General features: G+C 44.5%; 2 protein-coding genes across 3 annotated transcripts in view; one reads left to right on the plus strand and one right to left on the minus strand.

Moving 5' to 3' along the window:
- LOC120410026 (spidroin-1-like) lies at window positions 1-18,657 on the minus strand. Its single transcript, XM_039552220.1, has 2 exons — window positions 18,075-18,657; window positions 1-695 (listed from the first exon to the last, which is right to left on the minus strand). The coding sequence occupies exons 1-2, from the start codon at window positions 18,655-18,657 to the stop codon at window positions 652-654; spliced, it is 627 nt and encodes a 208-aa protein (XP_039408154.1). The 3' UTR covers window positions 1-651.
- Window positions 18,658-18,936: 279 nt separating this feature from the next.
- SPTLC2 (serine palmitoyltransferase long chain base subunit 2) overlaps window positions 18,937-26,025 on the plus strand; it is an 80,368-nt gene continuing 73,279 nt past the window's right edge. For both annotated transcript variants that reach the window (XR_005601948.1, XM_039552179.1), the window contains exon 1: window positions 18,937-19,037. Coding sequence is in view for 1 of the 2 variants with exons in the window: in XM_039552179.1 (XP_039408113.1) it covers window positions 18,945-19,037 (93 nt within the window). In the remaining variant the exon portion in view is untranslated. The remainder of the gene's footprint in view (window positions 19,038-26,025) is intronic.

Consider the following 26,025-nt stretch of genomic DNA (forward strand, 5'->3'; position numbering starts at 1 on the left):
GATAATAATGTGTTTATTTCAAAGCCACCTGGAAGTGAAGCACATGGTTTACCACATGTACACTGTTCATTATGTGATCTAGAGATAAAGCTAGCTGTCCAAAAATTACTGCTTTTTTTTTAAAATCAAGAATAAAGGGAAAATAAATCTCCAGTTAAATGAGAAAGTGCAGTGGGATGAATACTGGAAGCAGAAGAGGAAGCTGCCTGCACAAACTAAAAATTTTCAGTCCTTTTGAGAGTACTGTGCTAGAAAAGTTCAGTGTTACAAACTGGACTTTTGGCTAGTGGCCAAGACAGATTTACTGCATGGCCTCTCCATGCTGCCAGGCAGTAACTTATGGGCAAGCTAGTCCCTAAAGCTGTGCCTGCTGCTGGAATGATTCTGATCTTAGGTATTTTTCCTTTCTTTGAGAGCTTTGTTGACAGTTTTTCCTTGCTGTTTCACAGCAGATATTTCTACAGATTGTAGTAAGGTGCACCTAAGCTCCTCTATGATGCTCTGTGCTCTGCTGAGGTAGTAGGTAGAGAGAAGCAAGTGGCTGGGTGAAGAAGCTGGGTAGGGACTGCCGAGACAGCGGCAGCATCTCAGTGGCATGGTTACAGGTCCAGGGTGAAGCTGGCCAGTATCTTATGCAGTGCAGACAGCAGCTCAGATCTGTCTTCTATTCATGTAAGTTATTCTCTGCATCACACCTGAAACAGGATAGATTTAACACAGAAAAGAGACTTGTCAGTGATAAGATTGTTTTCCACTTAATTAGAATGCAAAATTAATTGAGCTATAATTCAGTGTGCTCTAAGCGTACTTTAGTTCTGATGAAATCATAAAACTTGCCTGAGTCTGAACATGTTACCTCAAAAAGTTAACAGGAGTACATGGCCTGCAGACATCAGTGATCCAGAAAAATATGTTGATAGAGGCCTCAAAAGACCCATATATAAAAGGCTTTTTTTTAATAATCTTTATTCAAGAAGAGACTTAGAGAAAACTAGTGACAGTCATCCACGGCCATTTACGGATGCCTCTGTAAATCCTAACAACCAAAGCTGGTTGAAAACAGTCTGTAGCACAATGCTATAGGTCTGGTACAAGGAGGCACAAGATGTGCCTGACACAAGTTTAGCACAGTACAAAATAAGTTCCATTATTTAAAACTCAGCAAATAAAAATCACAAATACCTTAATAAAACCATTTTTGTATACAAGGAATTGAACAATGACTATGTTCATATGTCCTCTGGTAAAGTTGAGGTGAGACAAAAGTTGCCACTCTCTAAGTGACAGCTTTGCTCATAAAAGCTGTTTTCGTGCATCATCATCTGGGCAAAAAGTAAAGGACCACAGAAATGGTGGTTGAAGGGACCTCTGAAGGTGTCTAGTCCAACCTCCCACTAGGAATTACTGCTGTTGCCTACATGAGACTTGGAAACCTTCCACAATGGAGACTCTACCATTTATTTCAGTAACTTCTGCCCAGTGCTGTCATATTCACCTTAAGAAGAAATTTCACCTGAGTTTCCCAGAATACAACCTCTATCATCCTCTCTCCTTTTTTCTTACCATCTATTACTACCAAGAGTTTGCTTCCACTTGCTTTGTAACTCTCCTACAAACAACTGAAGTCTACAGTTAGACCATCTCCCCTTAGTCTATTCTGAGACACATGGAAGGACCGTGGGAACCACAATGTTTCCCCATAGATAATGTGCCCCACCCTTCTTCACTTTAGCCTTGTTCAGAACCTTGTCTGATTTCAGGTGCTGCACCACTCTCTCTGCTAGGGCTGGTTTCTGTCAACAAATTGACTACTGAACCCTAGTTCCTAAACCTGCTAGTTCCACTAGATCCGCTTTTTTACAGTGTTTCCTAGATTAAATAATTTTTTCCTCCCATCTCTATCATAGCAAAATAAAAGTAGTAGTTTTGTGAGGTGCAGAATGAATGAACCATGGTCCCCTATGGATTTCTGTTCCTGAAAAATCGAGTTCTCACTGAAGCTTTTCATCCAGATGAGTACTTACATGTAATTTTTTCCCATGTGATCTCCCCAGAGTTTAATACATGCACAGTGCACCCTTTTCCCAAATCAGGATATTTATAGAGTCCCTCTCCTCTAACTGGTTACCTACTACTTGCAGGAACTTAATTTGCTGTGAAATTTATCAAATCTAATTGAAATAGACCAACAGGTTTCAGAGTTACTGGACAGGAGCATGAGGACACACCAAGTTTAACACATGCACAACCCATAAGAACATATGCTTTACTCCCTTAGGAAACCAGTCTCAAAAGGCTACATTTGTGCTCTTAGTGCAAGCTGGTCTGGACTTCTATAGCAGGTCCTGCTCTGGAGGGTTCTGCTCTTGATGTCCCAGAGAGGAGGGAAACAATCTGGAATATCAGAGTAATTTTAGTCCAGCAGGCACAATCCCCATCTGGTTCCTGCTGTTATATCACCCCTCTTAGAAGGAGCTGACTGTGCACATAGACTGAACTTAATCAGCTAAATGCTTAACTCTCCAGGGTGGTAAATAAGTCTCTGGAGTACAGCAGGGAGTCAGACCTGATTCTTATTCGAAGCTAGGGCTTGTATTCAGATAGGCAACATGGAAAGTACCACTTCCACTAGATCACGGATGAAGGAGAAAGGGGATAAAATCTGGAAAAGCCTGTAGTAGCTTTCCCTCTTTTCAGACTAGAGATGTTTATTCCTCTTGATGAGGAAGTGAAAGCTTTAACCTTGTGGAGACGCTTCCCATCTTGTTTTTTCCCAAGTCAGTGGAGATTATTCTGTCTTTGACCTTTTCCTATAGGGCTGTTAAATGTCCTCTTCCACAAAATCCCCTTGTGTACTGGACTCTCCCCTGAGCTTCTCTGTGTAGCCTGTCCCTTTTTGTTCATGTAATCACCCATTTCAGCACTGGGGTTGTGCCCTCCTTCACCATCACTCAATGCTTATTTCCTTAATTCAAGAGGTCAGTGCTGCTGCCACCTGCCCACAATACAGCTTTTCTAACCTGTTTCATGATCTCAAAGCTCTTCCAAAGTGTAGGTCAGGACCATTAGCCCCCAGAAGTTCAGAAGCTAGGCCAGTTTATAACAAACTGTGGGGAAACTGAAATAGTGGTAATGTGAGGTGGCACTCACACTTATGTGTAGAAGTAGTGCTTAGGGACATGGTTTAGTGGTGGACTTGGCTGTCCACCACAGCCAAGGTTTAGGTTTAGCTGTTAGGTTTATGCTGGGACTCAATGATCTCAGAGGTATTTTCCAAACTAAATGATTTTATGAATCTATGAGGCACAATGAAACACTATCCAAATATTCTTGTTGAACTATGTATAGAGAAAAAAAGGGAATCAGCCTAGAAGACATACAGTCTCTTTCTCCTCTGATGTTGAGAAGTCAGTATTTTACATTAACTTTTAGCTTCCTTCCAGGTGAATTTGAAATACTCATTCTGTATTTACTGAGGAAGGCCAGAAGAATCAATAAAGGCCTTGGCTTTCTAGAGGTGATCATCTCACCAATCATTCCTCCTCTGTTCTGTGCTAAGGGCTTAGATAAGAAGGTTTTGTTTTTGTTTTCTTTCTCCTTAACAGATAGGTCTCTTAATTAGGGTGGGGGAAAAATGACTGCAATTTTGCTGTGGCAAATTAAAACCAAAACGAGGTAGTAAAGAGCAGGATCTGGAGGGGAGGGGGGACAAGCAGAGACAGCTATTGATTTGGAAATGATGGAGTAGCCAAAAGAGAGCACACAGTCTGGAAAGGAGGCTCATCTTTCAAACCACTGTTCTTGCTTAAAACAATCAATCTAGGCAGAGGTGTTGGTTGATGCTAAACCTTTGGAGTTAGATTTGTTTCCAGACAGAATTTAAATTTTGGAAAGACTTGCTGGTTCATAATGGGATAACTTCTTACACAAATTTTGATATTATGGAGCTCGGAATCATGGAATGGAGCTGAAAAAAAGTAAACCTGAGTGGAGCATCAAGACATTTTTAGCAGCAGTGTTAACAAAAAAATGTTTGGAAATAGTTTCTTCCACGGACAAAGTGTCATTGCTCACCATGGCCTGAGCAGGAAGAGAAATGGGAAAAACCATACACTGAATATGAGACAAGCACCAAAATGTAACACAACCTCACTACCAGGTGTTGAGTAGCACGTCCCATCTTTTCTAGAACAGAGAGAATTTATTTGGCATCATCTATCTGGTCCCAGTGGCTGAGACTAAGCTTAGGTACAGCTTTGTGCCACTCCAGTCAGCACACTTTCATTTTCACTGGCCTTTTCCCCCTTGGCTTTTCAGACAACATTCCTCTAGGGTTAGAGTCAGATGTTAGCCTGATCTTTTGTCAAATGTAACCAGCACCTGGAAAGGCTGGCAGAGAACTGCACTAATCTTGTGATGACTGGTTTGAGTTTGTCAGCTTGTTCTCATTGCTATGATGAAACCTGACTTGGCAGAACTGCTGATTGTCAGGTGTCTATGACAGGTCAGGAAGATTTTAGCCACACTACTGCAAATAATCTGCAGCCATTCTAAACCCTGCTTCACACAAGCCTCTTTTCAGTCCACATAGCTGAAACACACCACAGGCCCTTTTAAAGCAAGGCTTTTTTCCACCTTGTAGGAGAGCTGTCTTCTATTCTTCACAATGGCATTGCTCCATCAAATCCTCATCACAAGGGTGGTGAACAATTGGCATCTCTTTTGCTTTTGGCATAGCATGTACCTTAGCATATCTTCTAGGAGGATCTGCTCCACGATCTTCCCAGGCATAAAAGTGAGGCTCACCAGTTCTCTAGTCCCCAGTCCTGACCTGTCAAGTATGAGTGTAGGGATATGATTGCCTCCAAGCCCTTCTGGCCCAGCACTCTAATTATGCTCCAGGAGAGATCTGAGTTTGGCATGCTGTTTTGATGGTTCAGCATTTACCTGAGCTGAAAGTGGAACAAGTTTGCAGACAGGTCTTGGCTTGCATAGGAGTCTTAAGCACTGAATCAAGTCTTGCATAGTCTTATTACTACCACTGTCAAATTCACTAGCCCTTCTTCCCTTCTCGAACGAAGGATGCCAGGTGAGTAAGCATAAAGAAGTGAAGTATGCTCTTTTTGTCCCCGTGGCGTACTCAACCCCGCCTGCAGCTGCAAGCATCACTGCACACCATTCTGGAACAGCAGAGGGGCTCAGTGCTGAAGGCTGCAATCCTTAATTCCACAGATTTTTAATACTTCCTTTCCCTGAATTTCACATCAGAAATGCTTTTTTTTTCATGTGGTATGAAACCTACTGAGAAGCCATGGGTCCCTTCTGGAGAGTGACTGTGCAAGTACTCTGTGTTTGATTCCATGAATATTGTTTTCTGCAGCAGAAAAGTGTAAGAGAAAGAAGCATTAGTCACATACATGCTTAATTGAGATCTAATAGCCAAGGTCAGTGCTCAGCCCAGAATAGATAGCAGAAGCCTCCTGTGATATATTTTTGTGATGAGAGGTTCATAGCACACAGACTGATCTATTATTGGGTTTCACTAAGAAAAATTTAGCTATCTCCTGGAATATGCTCAAATCTATTTTGCATCAGTTCCTTGCTTTTTCATTTAAAAATATCTTTCCAATGAGACCTCATGACCATGCAAATTAGCAAGTCTGTGCTGTGTGGAAAGATTGCTGCACCTCCACTGAAGTGCAGCTATTTGTTCTTTTGCCAACCCTCTGCAAGATGACAATACCTGTTTGTCAGTGTCTAGAATGCTTTTCTGTGATTGAAACAAAAACTCTTACAGGGAAAAGATGAGTACTCAAGGGAAGATGCTGCGATGGGCACAGCAGTGAGGAGAAGCACTGGACCTTTGCCTTGAGCTGTGTTCTGCATGTCTGCAAAATACCAGTGCAGCAGAAGTGACATGATGACCTACTTGCTGGTCTACAGCACCTCCCTGGTTTCCTGTGGTACTTCAGCCTACAGGACCAGTGTGACCATCCACTTGGTTTCTTCTTTCCACCTTTTGCATATGGCTCTGTGCAGGATGCATCAGCATTCCTCCCCAAACCAAGCATCTCCAAACATTTTTAGTCCACAAAGCCTTTCCTCCTTCAAGTTTTCCCCACAGACCACAAAGTAACCATCTCCCCAAACCTCTAACTGAGAACACAGGATAGACACTGTTTATAATAGCCTCACAGACCACTGAGAACTAGAGAACTGATGAAAGAAATAACGCTTCTGAAGATAAAAGGAGTTAAGGTCTCCGAAGATGAAATATAGAAGTCTCTGAGGAACACACCTTAGCACCTGTAGTACCTGAAAGATGGAGCTGTACTTTCCTTGCCAGGAAAACAGCATAGGACATGATTTGATCCAACTGAATAAGAACAGAGAACATGTTCCATGTGGGCACTAAAAGCAAGTGTGAATACACTAGCTGGAAAAAAGCTTTATGTTCTGGTGCACATTTGTCTTCTGTCTGTCCTTGGAGTCTTGCAGTACCTATTGCTGGTGAGCTCCAAGCTCCTGGTGGCACCAGGACTGGAGCTCTTCACTGTGATGCTCCCTGGAGCACCTCTTGCAGCACGGGTGCGATGTCCTCCAACACACAGGTCTCTGCACACGTGCACTTTGTGCCTAAGGGCTGGCAGCTGGCTCAGACCTCGCTGCTCCTGAGGTCACTAAGTGGATGCACAGTGCCAGAACCATACTGTGTCACAGTAATTCGAACCACACCCCTTCTGTCTTTGCACTGCAGTAGTGACCAGTGTAGGAGGTACCCAGACAGTGGCCCCCTTCTACTGGAAGATGGAGTGTGCAGAAACCACCCCATATCCCAGTGTTTACCACTCTCCCACTCTGGAGACAGGGCAGCATGGTCCTCACCCTTTCTGAAAAGTGGGGGAGAGAGAATTTGGGGGTTTTAGAGCAATGCACAAACATTATTGCCTGGAAGTCTGGCATCTGTCAGGGAGAGGAGTGCGGTCTCCATGGTAATTCTTCGCCTCATTTAACTGCAAAGTGACCCCGTGTGGTTCTTTGTAGCCACTCCCAGCACAGCAACCCCCTGCCCGCGGCCCACAGCTACACTACACATCCCCTGCTGGGCCACACCGCTGCCGTAGATGATACACAACATGGATGTGCTGAGCAATTCACACTCCTTCAGCTCTCTCCCCCTCACATCACCTATGCCTCTGGATAACCACCCAGTCCCTGCTCCTACAACTATAGGTCCCTCTATTGCACAGGCATAAGATGCTTTGGGAGCACAAGATCAACACATGCTCAGCCAGGCACCAAAAGATGCACCCACCGTGTCTCCCCCAGCCTTGCCACCACACCTGCCTCCAGCTCTTGTACAGTTTATTCTTAGATGCATTTTGTTTTCATGCTGTGGCATGAACAAGGAATAAATTCATCTTTGTCCTATTCATTTTCCTCTGTTTCTGTCTCTGACCAAAAAAAGAAATGTCCCTGAAAAGCAGGTTTATAAGGAGAAACCTGGGTGCCTCTCTGCAGAGCCAGCTCATGGGAAGCTGGTGATCAGGTCACTTGGTGCTCCTGACTGGACCCTGCTGCTCACAATTCTTGGCAGGTAAATCATCTCAGGAATGATAGGAAATCATCTCAGTACTGTTTCTCCTCAAAGCACCCTGTGGGTCCCTGCAGGATCTCCAGGAGGCAAGGAGAAACTCCTCAGCCATATATACATGACAGTTTCAGCTAACAGGGTCCGTGGGAGTCAGCAGGCAGGGACTTAGTGAAGCCTCAAGTTCCCATATTGCATGGTGTAAGTGTCCCTTTTTACCTTGTGCAGTGGTGAGTTTTAACAAGCATGTAGCAAAGGCACGCAGCCAGGGATGGCCCATCACTGACAGTAACAGTCACCTGAGTCTGACAGGGTTGCTAACAACCAAGACCCACTTGTTGCTGCTTCACAGCTTATGTGCTCTATGCATGTGGCCTATAAAATGCTATTCGAAGTTCTTCAGGCAAAACATGTCCTTTAGAGAGCTAGCAGGGTTGCCTGCCCATACGCTTTTGTACCTTCATTCCTCTTCATAAATCTTTCAAGCTTGCTGACTTCAGCTTGCTTTCTCCCGAGGTCCCCTGCCCTTCCTAAAAGCACCTCAATGTCACCATCCTCAAGCCTGAATGCCCTAATCTGAGTATGATCCAGCTAACACAACCAGACATCTGTAGATGTGTGAGGAGAAAACTGAAATGAGATTTCCCCACCTGACTGCCCATCATTTCTGAACAAGGCATCTCCAGTTCTCTCAGGACTGGTCAGGGTTGCACATCTCATCCTCCCCTATCTCCAGGAAGTGACAATTCACTTTCCCACCCTTGCTCCCCTCTCACCCCATCCCCATCACTGCTACCTGCACACTTGGCTGTGGCTGAGCTCACATGCCTCCGAAGGCGCTGGCCCTGCTTTTAGCCCTGCAGAGGAGGTGGGACACAGGCAGATCCACGGTGCTTGCAGAGCCCACAGCCAACACAGCTGGGGCTGCTTCAGCCCAGAGAAAGCCCCTAATGCCTGAGCACACACTTCCCTCTTATGGCCATGCCTGATACAGCAACCACACAGGCCTGCAGCATCTTCACCGGAGATGTGATTTTCCAATGAATATTTATGAATTTCCTATAAATTATACCTACGAAACATTTCCCGTAGTTTCCTCTTACACTTGTTGGATACAGACATGTCTCCCCTGCACTCGAGACTCAAACACAGCATGAGCTTTGCATCCCTGTCTGGCTGCTGCTGATCAACACACTGCACAGTGTGAGTGGGAAAGACACGAGTGCTCAGTCCTGCCTGCAGCATCACACTGTCTCTCTGATGGAAGCCCGAGTATCAATCCCTGGTCTCAGGGTAGATTTCCCCTCTTGGTAGTGCACAGCCTCTAACATTTTTCATCTCCTCTAGTTAAGTTTTACGTCCTTTGACTTTGGAGGGAAGGTTTTTAACTACCTAGTTATGGGCAGTTAAAGACTCTTCAATTTCTCCCTTGCCCCATTTCACTGTATGGCAAAGTCTCTCTCTCTTCTATCTATAATAATATCCTTGCCAAAAGAAGAGAAAGCAGCCTTCTGTTTTCCTGTACTGACCTTCTTCTCTGGACTGAACTTCAAGTTCTTTCTGAGCTCCCATCACCCCTTATACCAGATTTTGTAATTCAAAAGCAGTTTGCTGCACAGATGGGGTAGTTTCCCCTTATGTCTAATCCATCGCCACCTTCCTCCAGCCACCAAACCACTTCAGTTCACAGACCTGAAGAAAATTTTCCGTGGGATAATTTTCTGCTGGATGAATTGAACTGACTCACTCTGCAAGTACAAAGTTAAGCACTTAAAAAAAAAAAAAAAAAAGCTCCTTTAGCCATGTCTTTTGCCAACTTGTCTATCTTCTTCCTTCATTCATTTTTTTCTAAAGAGATGTAGGAAAATAAGAACCTGAAAAACTGTGCTTGGTATTTGAAAGGTAGCAAATTGCTCCTTCCTTCCTCTCCAACCCTTCCTTCCTCTCCAAGCTAAGGTTTGGTCACTGCTCAGGTGCTAGAGCACCGTCCTCACTGTCTCTCTTCTCTACAGTATGCTGTCCTCTCATGTGCCATCTTTGTAATAGCATCAGTACAGGATGAAATGAAAGCTATCAACAAAGACATTTTCCAGGGGACACCATTTTTAGTTCTGTTCTTCTCACAGGAAGAGGTGAATAAAGAGGAACCTGTCCAGTCTCCTGCAGTACTAACAGCACTGTCAGAAGCAGCAGCAGCAGTTATGTTGCCCTTGAAGTCAGCCATAGCAGCTTGATCATGGTCTGCTGGGCTCTGGGCCATTAACCAGAGTTTTTCAGAGTGCTCCACAGCCACTGATAAAGTGAGACCATACCTGTCTGCTCTGAGCCTGTTTGCCAGGGTTCTGATGGGAAGAGGGTAACCTCCATAATGCCAATAGATAGTTCCAGATCCTCAAAAGTATTTAAGCACCTAGAAAGAAGTTAGAAATTAAAATACTATGGGCCTTGAGGTCCTAATGAGGATGTAGTTATATTGGTATTCAATGTTTTTGCTGATACAGCTGATGGTGCTCGGTAAAGTTCTGCTCAAAAAAGAGCCTCATTCTGCTGACATAAGCTGCCTGCACACAAGGAGGGCTTCACTGCTACAGCTCTGCTGCTACAGCGATATCACATGCATTTACATGTAAATTAGGGCTTTGTTTATACCGCACAGATGCAGCCTTTCACTTCATCCTGGATGGGGAAGGGGGGCAGGGACAGTAATGGTCTCACTACTCTCATTTTATGGACTAAGAAAGCAAGGCACAAACAAAATGAACTCACTAGTTCAATATCACCCAACATGGGTGTCAAAAAAGGCAGAGCTCCTGATCATAGTTTACAACCATGGGACTGTTTTTTACTGTAGAGAGGGGGAGACGAGTCATCACTTGGCTCATAGGAGCCTCATCATTATGTGAGGTCAAACTCCCGATGTGTTTGAGATGGAGGCGTTAGGAATGAATACACCAAGGAACCCTGAACACAGGGCACAGAGGCCTGTTCAGATGCACCGTCAGAAACTAACTGAACCCAAGACCTAATGTTTCTTCTGCACTGCTCCCCACTCACCACCATGAGTGGCAACAGGCATGGGTGACAATGAATGTCCATGGAGGATGGACATGAAAGCTGAAGCAGCACGGGTGATTAAATACACACCACAGGAACCAAATATGAGATCAGAAGCGACAGAGATTACCTTGCTTCCAACTACTGCTGCCCAAGTAAATGCGCACTGACTGCACCTCCATTCTGCCAGTACTTCTGTATCTTGACACCAGACCCTGTTAGGCCATATTTCCATTTACAAAAGCCAACATAAGCAAAGAATGATGAAATAACTGATCACATCTCAGCCATTCATTCCCAAACATGCCTCTGCATTCCCAAACACTGCTGTACTAAACCATATATCCGACATGGATACAAGGTGAATTGCATTATAGGACCAAACTAATCATTTTTTTCTGGCAAGGTTAACTTGTATCAGCTTCTCTCAGTGGCAAGTACAAGGTTCCTGAGCTACAGCCTTTGTTGGTCCAACAGTGCCAGTAAACAACCTAGAAAGACACAAAAACCACACAGTTCCACTGTGATGGTATAAACAAAGGCCCAAAATTCAGGCTCCAGAAGAAGCAAGTCATGTCATGTGAAAAGGGGAGATTTCCTCAACCCTTAGTGTGGGGAGATTTACTTGACCCATAGTGTTTGATTTGTCTGTCAACACCCCAGGAAAGTCGAGATCCTTGTGCCTGACCAGTGTGTCAGAGTCCTGTTAGGACAACCCTTCACTGAGCAGTCTTGCTGGATCGGAGCGTGGTTCCACTGACTTAGAGAGGGACACGCATCAGCAGCATAAGGGAGATCCCTCAGTGGGTCTTCCTCTTTGTTTCAGTACACTACCTGCTGCTGGTGACTTCTAGTGCCCATGAAGGACGCTCACTAACAGTTTATGGAACAACACTCTTTATTAATATAAAATGTGACAGCTTAAGGTTTGATGGGTGCTGGTGATAGTATCTGACTGCAAAAACATATTCAAAGCAGTGCACAGAAAAGCTCTAATCCCCATTAAAATATTCAGCTTGCATAGAGTTTGATTCTTACCCAGTAGGCATTCTCCACAGTGGAGAAGGCAAGTTCAGCCTGTTGACTGATCCCAGCAGTTATGATGGAGTCCTCCCTAACTTTTCCCCCACTCTCAACTTACTTTTATACTACTACTCTACACTTAGGTGGAGCTTGAGTGACTCCAGCCATACATACCACTGTTACTGATTGGTGTAAAATTCTCTCACTTTGTTTTTAAAGATACAGTCAAGAATACAGAGCACATGCCCAGTGAAGGGTGGTCGTACCTTGGGGGCAGGTAACTTTGGGGTGGAGGTGTGTGTTAATATTACAATTAGGCTATAATGACCCAAGTTCATCCAAGGGGAATGATTTCACCACAGCTGTTGGCTCAGCAGCAAGACATCTCCTGTCTCCCTTGGCTGAGAGGTGTTATGCAGTTTCTCAGTTGCAAAGTGCCATCGAGTTCCCCTCCCTGCGAGGATTTCAACAGAGCCCACATGAGGTGACTCCACTCCACCCTCTGTTCCATCCCCCTTAGCAGGTGCTATGGTTGCAGACTGTGGGTGTGGGGAACCATTGTGGAGTAGGTGTTGAGCATGCCAACCGCATTCTGTCCAGGGAGCAGCAACTGTGTTTCACTCTATAATTTCCATACCGTTACAACCTCTGTTAGGCTGCGAATATAACCTCTCCGTTTCCTCTGGTATTACCCCCAGTCATCTTTCTACAGCTGAGTGAAATGCAGTGAAAGTGGATGGATGTTACTGCTGGCCTTAAGTTGGCTGTAAGATACAGTCTAGTTCTGTTGCAGAGAAACAGACATCTGTATTCCAAAACACTGCCCAAGTCACTGCCCAAAGGAGGGCCAAATATCCAGAAAATTGAACTGAGGAGGGTGGGATGGGAACAGATACGAGTTTCTCAGTGCAGTTTTGTACTGCACTTAGAAGTCTTGGGGACAGGGGACATAAGTAAAAGCAGATAAAGCATAGGAGGCTCCGAACAAAGCTAGGACAATCTTGGTAGTCAGCCCTGACTAAAACCTAGAGAAAAACAGCTCTTTGTTATGGTCTGAAAAAAGGTATGGTGGTGCATGCCCCCTTCCTCCCCACCTCTGGGTGCACTATCATCTGAGAAATGCTTGTTAGGCCTCAGCCTTGACCAACAGCACCTGGGCTCAGCTCCTCTTGAGCTTATCAGAAACACTGTCTGCTTCCAGGAACTCATGCTGTCTAATGAGCTCCTGCTTTTTAACAAACAGCCTTGGAAACTTACTTTTCTTGCCTGAATAACAACCCAAGTGGAACTTTTCTTTGAAAGTTTGATAGCAAAACCAACCAGAATTGCAGCCAGGATGGAAAATTACTATGGCTAAAGTCAACTCCCTTGTGACCCTATGAAGAGCAGTCCTAAGTGAGACCCTCTGAGCTCTCCAGGACTGCAGTGGGCTGTGACCAGCAATCTCCCTCTGAGTGGGGTCTCTCAGAGCTCACAAACTTTCAAGTCTGCAATACTTGGATGACTGCTGCCGATCGCCAACAAAGGAGCTGATATCTCCACTCCTTGAAGCTCAACCCTTTGCCCATTGAAAAGATGCAAAGGCATCCAACATGAGTATTTCACTGAATTAGAGGGGAATTTTTCACAGGCACATGTACATATTCCTTTAGGTCTCTGTGCGTGCAAGTGTGAATATGCAACAGCAAATGTACTATGAAGGTTGTTTTCCTACATTCTTAAGTACTTTAGATTAATAAGTAAGTTAGGCATGTGAGTCATTGTGCTATAGCAAATTCTATAGAATTTTTTGTTAAATTGATTAAATTATCAGTTCAGTGCTGTTAAGTTTAAAGCTTTGGTCAAACCTGGGGCAAGTTTGGTACGGGTGTCCACTCTAAACCTTATGACTCAACAGGAGGATCTCTCTTATTTGTTTTTATTCTTACCCTTTTCCCATCTCCAGCCTCCATGCAGATAATTTTTTGTTGGTTTAGACTGACTGATTTTTACATCTTGGTCTGATTTTTCTCTGTGTGCTTTAACCACCTAGTTAGTAGTAGAGTGAAGCTTGCCAATGAACTTTGTTGTGCTTTCACTTTAATATTAAACCTGCTTTTGCTGATACTTTTCCCAGTGATTCTTTGAGCAACCTAAAACACACTTTTGTGACAGAAGGCTGGAGCCATGAGCAAGGAAATAGTGCCCTGCTGTTTGATTTCCTTACACCATTAGAAATATAACATTATACGTATTTCGTAAATAATAAAAAAGGTAAATACAGTTATCCGCTTCTCTCCTAATGAAGGATTAAACTTTTGCCACTTATATGTATGTATTAAAAGGAATAACAACTACAGGGGGTTAAATGAGTCTGTCATTTATCCCCTTTGCCACACTGGAATCCCTCACATACCCTGTTCTGCTGGCTAACACCCTGATCCTAACAGATATCATCCCCTCTGTTTTCTTGTGGCTCATCAGACCCATGCTCATACACATTCTTCAGTCCCTGGTGTATCTTCTCTGATATCTTGCACCTCTGATCATAAACCTCCTATCCTGACTCCTTCCCCATTTCACAACAAAAACATTATGCAAGTCTCGTTGGCTAGCCTGGCTTCTCCAGGCAAACAGACTGAACAGCAAACAGTTCACTGTGTTTAGAAATTCTGGTCCAAGTCAGTGCCCAAATACAGGTTCAGTCAAGGCTGCATTGTAAAAAAGAGGAGAAAGTAGTCTGAACAGTCCTTTTAGTATTACATAGCTTTAAAGGCTAAAATATTTCCAGAATAGTGTTATTTTCCAAGCCAGTGAAACAGAAGCTGTAGTGAGCCTAGAACTGTAGCATCCACAGCAGAAGGTGTGAAGAACAGGGAGGGTCTCTCCTGGAGCAGAAACACGATTCTCAGCACAGTTAAATTTGAACCAACCAACTCCATTGTTTAGAAATATGTACCTGCCTACTCTTGCCTCCACCAGAAGGAAGCAATCTGCTGTGGGCATTGATGGCTTACCTTTACTTAGAAAGATATGCTGAGGACAAATGATGGTCATTCCTACACCAGGCTAGCCAACCTTCCAAGCACTGCCTCTCCATCTGTCCATGAAGTTTAGCTAGGGACTTACCAAGTTTTCCTGAGCATCCTCATAACTATCTGCTTTCTTCAAGGCTGTGAGGTCCCCAAAGAGATTTCCACACTTATGCTAATTCTTCACCTATGCTACAGGCTGCTCTGAGAGGGTACAGTCTACATTCTTCAGGTGCATTCTGCCATTCAGACCCAAGCTTAAAACCAAGGTTCCCTGCTGCCCTGGAGGCATTTTGCAGCACAGTCCCTGTGCCTTCAGTGCTAGGCTGCTGTAACCATGACAGAAACACAGGACACAGTAACACCTCACAGCACTGCATTGTCCTGGTCATACTGCAGCCTTTTCAGCTACACCTTCAGCATTTTCTGCTAACTTCAGCCTGCACCTGGAGACTGTAGAAGAGGAGGAAAGACACCTGAAGAATGTAGACTGTTCCCTCTCAGAGTAGACTGTCTGCTATTATCTGCCTTGAATGCAATTGCTGAGCCACTGCTTTTTCTGCCTCTGAATTGCAAATATAGAAGTCAAAGGCTTAGGTTTATTTCTGACTACAGCTGCCTTGTGACCTTCCATCAAGACTCTCTGCATACCTTGCATCATTCAGACGCCCAGTTTTGTGTTAGTTTTCAGTTCTCCCTTTTCTCAAAGGAAATTCTTCCCCTCAGTCACAGCTCTGATGAGTTCTGATGATCTCTTAGCAGTGCAGAAGGCCCTTGTTCTCTGTTTGGGACATTGGAGCGGAAAATTTTCTGCTGCTTTGTCCCAGTGGCTACCCAATTGCTCCTTCCTGAACTTGCCCTTCTGCCATCTCCAAAGTTCAAAACTCTCCTCTCTGATCCCCAAACCTACAGATGGTTAGAACAGTACTCATAGACTCAGACCAGTGATGTAAGCTTTCTGTTGACATGAGCCTGCTATGCAACAATCCCTGCCTGTCTTGACTTGTTACTTATGGTCTACTCTTCCTTTTGACTCATTAATTTTTTGATACAGTCCTTTGCTTTGTTCAGTTGGCAGAGTAAGGCACTTTGCTCTGCCAGTTCATTGGAATAGTATCCATGAAAACTTAAATGTAACTTAAAACTGGAATTTGCTCTTCAGATTTTGTTTGGCTTCTCTATTTTGCAAATGCCGAGTCCAGAGGCACAAGCTGCAGCCACCTGTGTACACAGGTGTCTTGTGCAGTGCACAGAGCCATATCAGAGTTGCCCCCAGGTGTGATTCCAGGAGCTCTGTGGGATGTGTTCAGTGCTGCCTGTGGCAGTAGCTGTGCCCTGGGATGGCATCCTCATGCTGGGACTTGTCTCCGTGGATATCCTGGACTCTTCTGTCATTGCAACCCCAGTGTGGGCATGGCCTTCCGTGTCCCCAGCACTGTGCTGGAAGGGACCAGATGCTCCTCAAACCCCAGGTTATGCTGGCCCCATGCTCAGGGCAGGGTGAGGTCCCTCTGTGCAGGGGAGCACTGCAGCTGCTGTGTGAGACTGTACAGTCCTGCATAAGGTAAACAGTAGCTCCCTTAATGTTATTTACATTTCCTAAACCAAAACTGAAACCATCACATTCTAAGGGTTCATGTTAGCTGGGTTCAAGGACAGATGAAGTGACCAGTCTGCAGGTACCTACATGTGAAAAGGGTTTATGCTTTAATAGATAACACAGCAGTGAGATCCAGTGCCTGTCAGGCAAAGCAGCTTATCCTCTCCAGAAGTAAGGCATTAGCAGGTGAAACTCCTCCCTGTGCAGGTGGGCAGGGAGTAGAGGATGCTGCCCTACATATGCCCTGTGAGTGTAGACAGGTGGACCATCTGCACCTCATGGCAAAAACTAGTCAGTATAATTTAACCTGTTCTGTTCAAAGGGAGAGGAGAGAGGACGAAAATGCTTATAGCCAACTATGGCAACAGTGGAAAAAATCCTTCAAAAAGTTCTGCAGTATGTGGTCCCCTAATACACTTCTCTCTTTCTTGCTCATTTTTTTCATATTTATTAGTTTCTTCATAGATAACTTCAACTCTGCAAAAGCCCTCCACTGCTCATCCAGAAATAAATCTCCCATGTCTCTTCCCCACCAGTGCTCCTCCCTGAACCTACACTGACAGTCCACTGGCGCAAGCACTCAAGTGCTAAACAGGAGTGTTTGCTGTTTTGATCCCAAGGTCCTTCCTAGTAACACCAGTGTCCCCCATGGCCCCAACCTGCAACACAAAAGATGGGACATGGCCCAGCCCCTCTCTTACTGCATATCAAAACCAGGCGAAAAAAGCTTACTGCTGAGGCAAGTCCATACCTGCTTCAGTGGCAGTTCAGATATGGGAGTGGCCACAGACAGCAAGAAAAGGAACAAGGTCAAACACCCAGCTTGCACTTGTTACTCTGAGACTGTGTTTGTACCCCGCATTACAAAAAGCCCTCTTATCCAAAGGTGACGTGGAGACTGGGCATGCACTGCTGCCTACAAATAGGCTGAAACCAGGCCTTCCTGAGGGAAGAAAAATGACTGCCTTTCACAGAAGCTAATTCGCTTGTTAGGTACTGCATGTTCATATCAAATTTGCAATAAGATCCGTGACAAAGGCTCCAAGATGTGACTATAATATATAAAAATAACTATCAATAGCAGCAAATCAGAGAGAAAAGGATGAGACCGTTCTCTTGAATTCATCTACTTGAACCTGATAACTCTTCATTTTGTTTTTTCCCTGTTGCTAAGTGCTAAGAAAAACCACAGCCCTTCCTTCTAAATTACACCAGAGATATCAAAGGTCACACTCTTCCATCTCTTCAGTGTGTGATTAAACATGTCAGGCTGTTTTCTTTCTGCCAATTAACACTCCTGCAGCTCCCCACTCCCTCACCAGGATGCATACAGGTGTTTAATAGCGCACAAATACAGACGCTTTGTGTTTTCCTTCTGGCCTTGTCTGCATGATGTTTGGTAACCCAAACTGTACTGAGGTTGGTAACACCTGTCCCCGAACTAAATAAGGAATTTAATTTACCTGGTCTTTAAAAGAAGTACATCTTTCCAAACCCTGTCAGGAAACACGTTTGTACATAAACCTAATATGGTTTTTAAACAGAGCCGTGGGCAGAGCGAACAGCCAGCCAGCTCCAGCTGTCGGGGGCGATACAGCCCAGCAGGGCGGCCAGGCTCACACCAGTCCTCCGCCCAAGTGTACATCCTGTTGGGTTAAGCTCTGCCCGAGGCTTGTCTGCAGGGTTCCCTGCAAGGGCCTTCGATGTCCTCGCGGACTCCGGCCGGGATACATCTCCCGAGTGCTGGCAAGGGCATTACAGTAACTACGTCTGATCTCCTTTCCGGAGCTCTCACCCGGGGCTCTCCGTCGGCTCCGACGGATGATCTCATCAGGACACAGCCCGAGTGTCTCGGGACAGCCCTCCAGGTGTCGGAGGAACCGCTTCATCAGCTCCCTCAACACGAAGCAGCGAAGGGCTCCCCGCTGCCTCACCCCGCCCCGGCCTTCTCCCTGCTCTAGCCACCGGCGTGCCCGAGGCAGGGCTGCCGGTTTCCCGGCGTGGATGGTGACGGCAGCAGCACCAACCCGCGCCGCTCTGGGCCCCTCCCCACCGCGTGCGGAAACGCGCTCACGGGCGCTCCGGGTCCCTCCCGGAGCGGGACGAGAAGGGCGAGGCAGCTTCACGCAGCCACGGCCCCGGCCCTGTCGCCACCCCCGCCCCGGCACCGCCGCCGCCACCGGCGCCACGCGCCCCCGGGCCCGGCCCCGCCCGCCCCCGCTCCTGCCCGCCCCCGCTCCTGCCCATTGGCTGCCGCCTCCGCCCCGCCCCACCCCTCCCTCCGCCATTGGACGGACGCCGCGGCTCACTCGCGCCTCTTCCTCGGCCTCGAGCTGTGATTGGCTAGCTATTTCCCTTCCCTCCGTTCCCTGTCCCATCTCTGCCAAGTGATTGGACAATGCTCACGCTCTGGCTCCGCCTCCCCGCGAGCGTTCCGCTTTGCGATTGGGCGAGCCGCTCCCTTCGCCTCGCTCCCCTCCCACCCGGGTGCCGCGCGGGCTCTCATTGGGCCCTGTCCGCCCGCCTCGCACGCGCGCCGGCGCGTCCAGGCGGGGCCCGTCCCCCCGCGTGACGCCCGCGCCGGCGATTGGGGGAGCGCGGGCCGCGCTTCCGGTGCGGCGCGGCCGGGCGGGGGCGGCGGAGCGGGCGCGGCGGGGCCGGCGCGATGGAGCGGCCCGAGCGGCCCCGCGCCAACGGCTGCGGCGGCGCCCACGGCGCGCTCCGCAACGGCTTCGTCCGCGGCCCGCCAGGCACCCAGGTGTGCGCGGGGGAGGGAGGGCGCCGGGGCGGGCGGGGGGCGCGGCGGCGGGGCCCCGGAAGGCACCGAGGTGTGGCTGTGAGGGATGTCGGCAGAACCCAGGTGGTTTGTGTCGCCGGCCCTCGCCTGGGGAGAAAGGGCTGCGCCCGGGGGCTACTCGCTTACCGCACTGGTGGCGGCATGTGAAATGACTGACCCTCGAGTCACGGCTGTAACTTTACTGCAAGGCTTTTGGTGGTGGCAGAGCTTTGAACTTAAACCTCGCTATACCGTACTAGGTCTATGCTTTAGAAGAAAAGGTTTTAGCAGTTCTTCGCCGCTGTTTTGTTGTTGCAGGTGCGATGCACTGGGCTGTGGGTGCAAGTAGCGTTGAGCAGGGACTTCCCTGTAGAGCAGAGTTGGAGGTTGATGCAGCACTTCCCATCTGGCTGTATTAACACCCTGTGATGCAAGTGTGTATTTGTGCTTGCAGACTCCAGTTGTTTCTCTGCAAAACACTCAAATTTTGTGTTATAGTGTAAGGAACTTAATGGTTCTCATGAAGTCAGTCTCACCAGAAGTCAGTAAGTTGTGTTTCCTTGAACGCCTCAAGCTGCTTGAGAAAAGCCTTCCTCTGTCATCATGTCTCATGTTGCTTCTGTTTTTCAGTCCTCTGCTGTCCCTTCTATTTTCTCAGTGTAGGCTTGTGCACTTGTTCACTGTGTGAACTAGATTGAGAACTGATGCAGGGTAAAACAAAGCTTTTTTTTCCTTGAGTTATCATTAACTTAGGATGCTTACTGTATTTCTTTAACTGGATGGATGCTCACAGTCTTGCCCTGGCCCTTGGGAGGTATGGCACAGTACTGGGAGTGAACAAATGGAAGGAGGTACAATACCTTTGTAGTGGTTTGGTTTGCTAAACCATGACAACCTCCGTTTGGCAGCAGTGTCAGCTTGTACTGGTTTGGGGAGCCATGGCATTGGTAGTCTTGCCTTGCAAGCACCAAGCACTGCTGGCTATAAAACCTTACACATAAATCTTTGTAATAAGACAAAGCATGGTGATGGTGAGTGTTCTTCTGTGAGAGTTTTTTCCCACCCTGTGCTTTCTAAAGAAGAAGGTCTGAATGCAGTTATATTCTTCTACTTCAGGAGAACAGAAAATGCCGTAGGGAAGCACTTCCTCAAAGATTTTGTTCAGCTGGGTTTCTGGAAAACATGGGTGATGCAGTGTGTGAATTGGAAAAGCCATAGATGTCAAACTGAGGAAGCCTAAAAGCCTTGCTGGTGTATGAGATGTTCTGTTCACTTAGTAGCTTGCATGTGATACTATGCTCAGATATGTTTTGGAGACCTGAGGGATTTGAGATAACTATTTCTAAAGCGAGTGAGGGTTCACTGGAGAAGTGGTAATGAGAAATTTTACCAAAAAGCCAAAGCATAGCGGCATTGTCAGAGGGTAGAAGAAGAGTGTAGGAAAGTTTGATATCTTTCTGGCAGCTGCTTGCTGGTCAGAGATTTATAATTAGGAGTACTACATCCTTTTCTCCGTAATTTTATGTGGGCTAAATTTGGAGTGAGGATCTGAATGTTAGAACTGGAGTGGAAGAAGCAACTGTTTAGGGGAACTAATCATGTCTAGCTTTCTCAGATAGCATCAGTGGTGGTAAGCTGCCAGAAGATGTGTTTGCTGATGTATCACAGATTTGGCTACTTGATTGGTCTTTCGCCTTTTCAGTTTTGGGTTTTGGGTCTTTATGCAGAAGAAGGGAAACATGTGAATGCTTACTTTGTGTTGAATATATTTGTCTGCGTAGGTATATACCAGGTACATACCACATACAGCACTTGAGAATCTGCAACTGTAAGCAAGTACCAAAAAGGAGGCAGCTTACACAAAAGAATGCAATTGTTACTTAGTAGAAAAAAAAAAAACAAAACAGAAAATAAGGATGAGGAGAAGAACTTTTTCAAAAAAGCGTTTTGCAGGGTTTGTGTGAGAAATAAGAGGCAGAAAGAGATCTAGCTAAAATGATGGGAACAGGAGGGGCAAGGAAAACCATTGGTTTAAAGAAATGTTCCAGTCATTGTCAATTTATCTGGAAAACCACAGGGCTTCTGAGGGGAGAGCTTAGAGACAGGGCATTACCATGCCCTCCAGTAGGGCTTGATAGTGCAGGAAAACTTCACCCATTTTTAACGGTGTGAAAAAAAAGGAGTCCTTTTCTACCTAGGACATTTCTGCTCAGGTTACCTGTGTAAGTTTTGGGGTTTTAAAATTTTGATTTGTTTGTTTATCTTGTTTTGGGGGGTTTTATCCTAGAAAACCTAGAGCTTAGATTCAAAGGTTTCCTTATGATACTCCCTTCACTAGGAGTGGTATTTGACATAGAATGGGTTCTTTACTGTTACTCCAGCATGAGCAGAAGAGGGTGAAATTGTTCGCTTTAATTTTCAAAGAGATTGTATTTGTCTCCTTCTGAACTGCTTAACCTCTTTTTGATAAGAGGAGAGGGAACCTTGCTGTCTACTAAAACTGTGCAGTAACTGACTTTGGCTACCTTGGAGATTAATGGAATAGCATCAATGACTAGAAAAGTGACCATTTGAAGTTAAGGTTCTAGCATATTAAAAAACATTCTGCTGAAATACTAAGATAAATAACAGCTCTTGGCTTTCCTGAGATGTCTTGTTTTCAAATTACTTGGGTCCTGCTTGAAGTTAATCTGTTTAGAGATTGTTGCATTCACTGAATTTCAATCTCATTATGAACACCTTAGTTAAAAGAGGTTGAAGAACCATATAGCAATTAAAAATTGTGGAATGTTAGAGAAAAGTGACTGTTTTCTGACTGTGTACAGTTGAGAGAGTTCATTGTTAGAAAGAATGGTAATTTATGGATGGACTTAAAATTGATATAGAGCTCTGGTGTAATACTGCACTATGTAAGATAAAGCCTGACATCTCAAAGGGTATTGTCATGATGTGAGGAATTGAACATAGATAGGAGAAAGAGAGCAAATGTTAGTAAAAGAGATGTGAAGTTACCTCTTCAAGTTGTGCATGATTCTGCTTTTTATGCCCTTCTGCTCTTTTGGGGAGAGTGTTGAGTTCAATAGAAAAATGGTGTTTAGGAGCTATCAAGACACTTGTGGGAAAAACGAGTGTGGGGAAATTGCTTTTTCTTTCTGCAATGCAATTTTAAACTGGAATGTATTTCTCCATTGGAGTGTTTTGCAAATGACTAATGGTTTTCCAGTGCTGCATCTAAAAAGATTTTTCTTGCTTAGAATAGGGAGATTGGGACATCTTTAATGGGAGAAGATGCCCTTATTTTCCAAGATAATTTATTGGAATCTACCTATTATTGTGAACAAATTCTTAGTAATGTGATTTTTTTTTTAACTCCTTAATTGAGCTTCTCACATTAGAATGGTTCTATTATGCTTCTAGAAGTTAAAGAAGGAATAGTCTCAAACTAAAAACAATAAAAGTGGAATATAGGTTTTAGATATCAAGTTCTTAATTTCTGTTGTGTGCAGTATCTCCAAGTCAGTTAGATGGGAGCTGGAATTATATAAACAAGTTTTAATTTCCCTGGTGTTTCTTGAAGGTTTTCAAACACCAGCTTATAGCAACTTCCAGATAGCTTATTGCATGTGCATGCCTTTGTAAACAAGGTCTTGTACTATTTCCTCAGGAAGACAAGGAATAGTTTGGTTGAGAAGAGTGGGAGTACTGTGGGATTTGCATTCCTTTAAAACTGTCACAAGTCCTGAATTCTAACAACTGTTAAAATAGCCAGCATAGGTATTTCTTTCCTGGAAGCTTTTGTATGCAGAAAACAGCTTGTGTAGTCCTGTGATTTGAGCTTGCTCTTAAATAGAGCAGTCAAACTGCTTGTATGTTCATCTCGTGGGATGCTTCAGGATGCAGGGGAACAATAGCTTCCTCTTGGTTTTTAGATGCTTTTGCTGGAATTCAGGTTAGTGTAACTTCTTTCGGAGAGCACACTTAAGATGACTGCAGCAGATACTGCAAGTTTTTCTTGCTACAAATGATTTAGTGGTAGCAGTGACATGAATCTTGTTTCAGATGAAACTTAGGATAAGATAAATATGCTAAATAACTACCCTAGCCACTGGTATAAAAAAGAATTGGAGTACAGAATTGTGAGGTTTTTTCACATCTGTGTGCAAATTTAAAATTCAGACGGAAAAAAAATGATCCTGAGAATCTAAATCTCATTAACTTCTTCATGAAGTGGTTGTTCCCCCTTTGTCAGCATTTGGGAGACTGCATCTTGCAAATGGTGTCCAGTTTTGAGTTTCCCAGAAAGATGTTGACATAACCACATCAATCTGTGAATCCAGTGGAGGGTCCCCAGGAAATGAAGAGGCTGTGACAGCTGGGTTTGCTCAACCTTAGGAGAGAGAAGCTTAACTAGCTGGCTGCAGGATATAGAGAAAATGAGGCCAGGCTCTTGGAAGCATGTGGCAATAGTATGGAAGGCAGCACATGTAATTTAGAAGAATGGGAAATTCTGATTGCACATAAGGAAAATAATTTTTCCCATGAGGGTGGTAAGATACTGGAAGAAGTTGCCCAGAGAGGTTGTGGAATCTCCATCCATGGAGGAGTTCAAGACTGTTGGATGTGGCCCTTGGCAACCTGTTGTAATTAGCCCTGCTTTGACTTGGGGCTTGGACACGGTGACCACTGGACGTCCCTTCCAGCCTTGGTTATTCCATGGTTACAGGATTGCTGGAGAGTTTGTCCAGGTTTAGATGTTAGCATTTAATCCCCGAACCCCTGTAAAAATGTGTGCCTTAGGGCTTGTAGCAGGTACTCTGAGGCTTATATCAGACCTGAGGAAAGAAGTTACTACTTTGCAACTCTTGCTTGGTTTTATGATTGACTGTATTTATTGTGTTAGTAACGTAAAGCTCAAGTGAGAAGAAGGTTGTCTGATCTAGAAGAGACTGCAACCTTGTTCAGATATGTTAACTGACAAAACTCTTATTTTTGAAAAAGTGTACCTGTGCACAACGATCTTTTTCTAATACCAAATTCAGTTATAAAAGACTGTGAGCCTTTGTGGGAGGAATAGATGCTCAACATTTTCCCTGGCTAAACAATTATTTGAGGCCATCATGTTAAATTAGTAGGTGTAGTGCCAGTGTTGTACTTGTTGAGAATTTGTGTGTCTGTGCTGGTATGAAAACAAATGCTCATGGTAGCTGCTGATGTGATGGGCTTCTCTTAGATTGGAGTATGTGCTACTGAGAAATTAGTTTGGGTGAAGTGTTAAAATATATAGACTATATTTGTACTGCCATTTCAAATTTAGCTGGTGATAAACCTTAAATGCTCTAAGAAATTGTTATAAATGTATACAAGTTAATTTTTTTTTATGATATGTACTTAAGTGATATGTCATGTTGTATTTTTCTGTTTTAATTGTACAACAAAACCAACGTTTTTCTAAATTTCATGTTTTCAGTTTGTTGGGAGGACAAAAGCTTTATCTGAATTATCTATTGACTTCAATTTCTCTAGATGGAACATAAAACATTGGCCCATCTTCAATGAGGTTTCAAGTTTTTTGTTTTGCCATCATTAAGAAATGAATTCTAGAAAAAGAACTGTTTTTAATTCAAAAGTATAGTTTTGAAGAATACTTACAGTTGAGAAAGCAGGAGTTGGAAAGTTTAGGAAGTAATGGGGTTTAATGTCTATAAAAATGAGAGTAGATTCTAAAATATGTCTGGAAATGCTTTCAGAGGTATCTGAGAGCCTGGAGATTGACTTGTTAGGGAAGCACTGCAGACCTGTGCTGTCTTTGGAAATCTTAATTGTAAATCATATTTAGTAATTAAGCATGCAGTTAGGAAATTCTCTGTCAAAATTCTGTATGCCTAAAATCTACTGAACATAATAGATAAAGTTACATGTAAGGTTTAACGTTTTAAATTTGAGGTAAACTGTCAGAAAAAAAAGTATATTCTCAGGAGGATTGAAATTGTCACCTATATGTAGCAAGCAAAAAACCCCAAGTTTAATTGCATCCTTTACTTGCTAATGGGGGTGGGGAGAACCAAACAACTTTTAAACATTATGAAGATTTACACTATTTTTGTAGATGCAGTAAGTGCATCTTAAACAAGGGCTGTCAAATTTGTTGTAACTAGTTGCAAATAAAAATATTTGATAATACCTGTCAAGAAGAACAAATCTTTAATGAGGAATATACTCTTAAAGTCTGTTTTATAAAACAAGTTTATCACCTGTGAGGGTTTTTTTAAAAGCTTAAAATGTGATTCAAACTAGTTTAATTCTAATTTTGGTGGTAAATACTGGGTCTTTTTACCCATGCAACAGTCTGAGATTTGAAGTCTAAGCAAAGCAGTGCAAGGTGACAGTAAAATTACCACAGAATACATAACAGCTTAGAGCAGCTGCCATCATGGAATTCTCACTGCTGTGGTTTCTGTAGTGCTGATTTCCTCAATCCTTTGTAATAAATGTGACCACTTTTGCATACAGAGGCACACTCATGGATGTGGTCTTTCACACTGTGTTTCTAAAAATAGAAGCTGCAAACCTGTTAGTAAAATTTCTGCAGTATGTGTGGTATGTGGCAATGAGAAGCTACTAAATTTTAATAAGAATTTAGCAAAGTTGTGTTCCAGCGTAAATAATCTTTTTAAGGTGTTTACATTAAGTCTGCCAGGTTCATCTCAATTTGTTCTTCCTGTCAGTATGAAATGAAACGGCCTCTTTAATACAGAGTGCTGGGCCTTTCCTGGGGTAGCAGCAATAAGCAGTTACAGTGTACTTAACTCGTACTGTGTGCAGTAGCACTTGTAGCATCTTCTGTCCCCAAAATACATGCCTGCCATGCAAGGTGTGTACCCAGAGCCCTGTGGTAAATCCTGTGTGTTGTCTATGGGAGCATCTGCCGATGTTCCCATGTTTGTGCATGGCTTTTGTCTTCTCACTCACA

This window comes from Corvus cornix, chromosome 5 (genome assembly GCF_000738735.6).
Source record: "Corvus cornix cornix isolate S_Up_H32 chromosome 5, ASM73873v5, whole genome shotgun sequence".
NCBI lineage: Eukaryota > Metazoa > Chordata > Aves > Passeriformes > Corvidae > Corvus > Corvus cornix.

Excerpts from the sequence above, each read along its gene's own strand:
- LOC120410026 (XM_039552220.1), bottom strand. The coding sequence starts at position 18,657 with ATGGGACAGGGAACGGAGGGAAGGGAAATAGCTAGCCAATCACAGCTC. Across the intron at positions 696-18,074 it reads GAGCCGACGGAGAGCCCCGG|GTGTGATGCAGAGAATAACT; the intron begins GTGAGAGCTCCG and ends ATCCTGTTTCAG.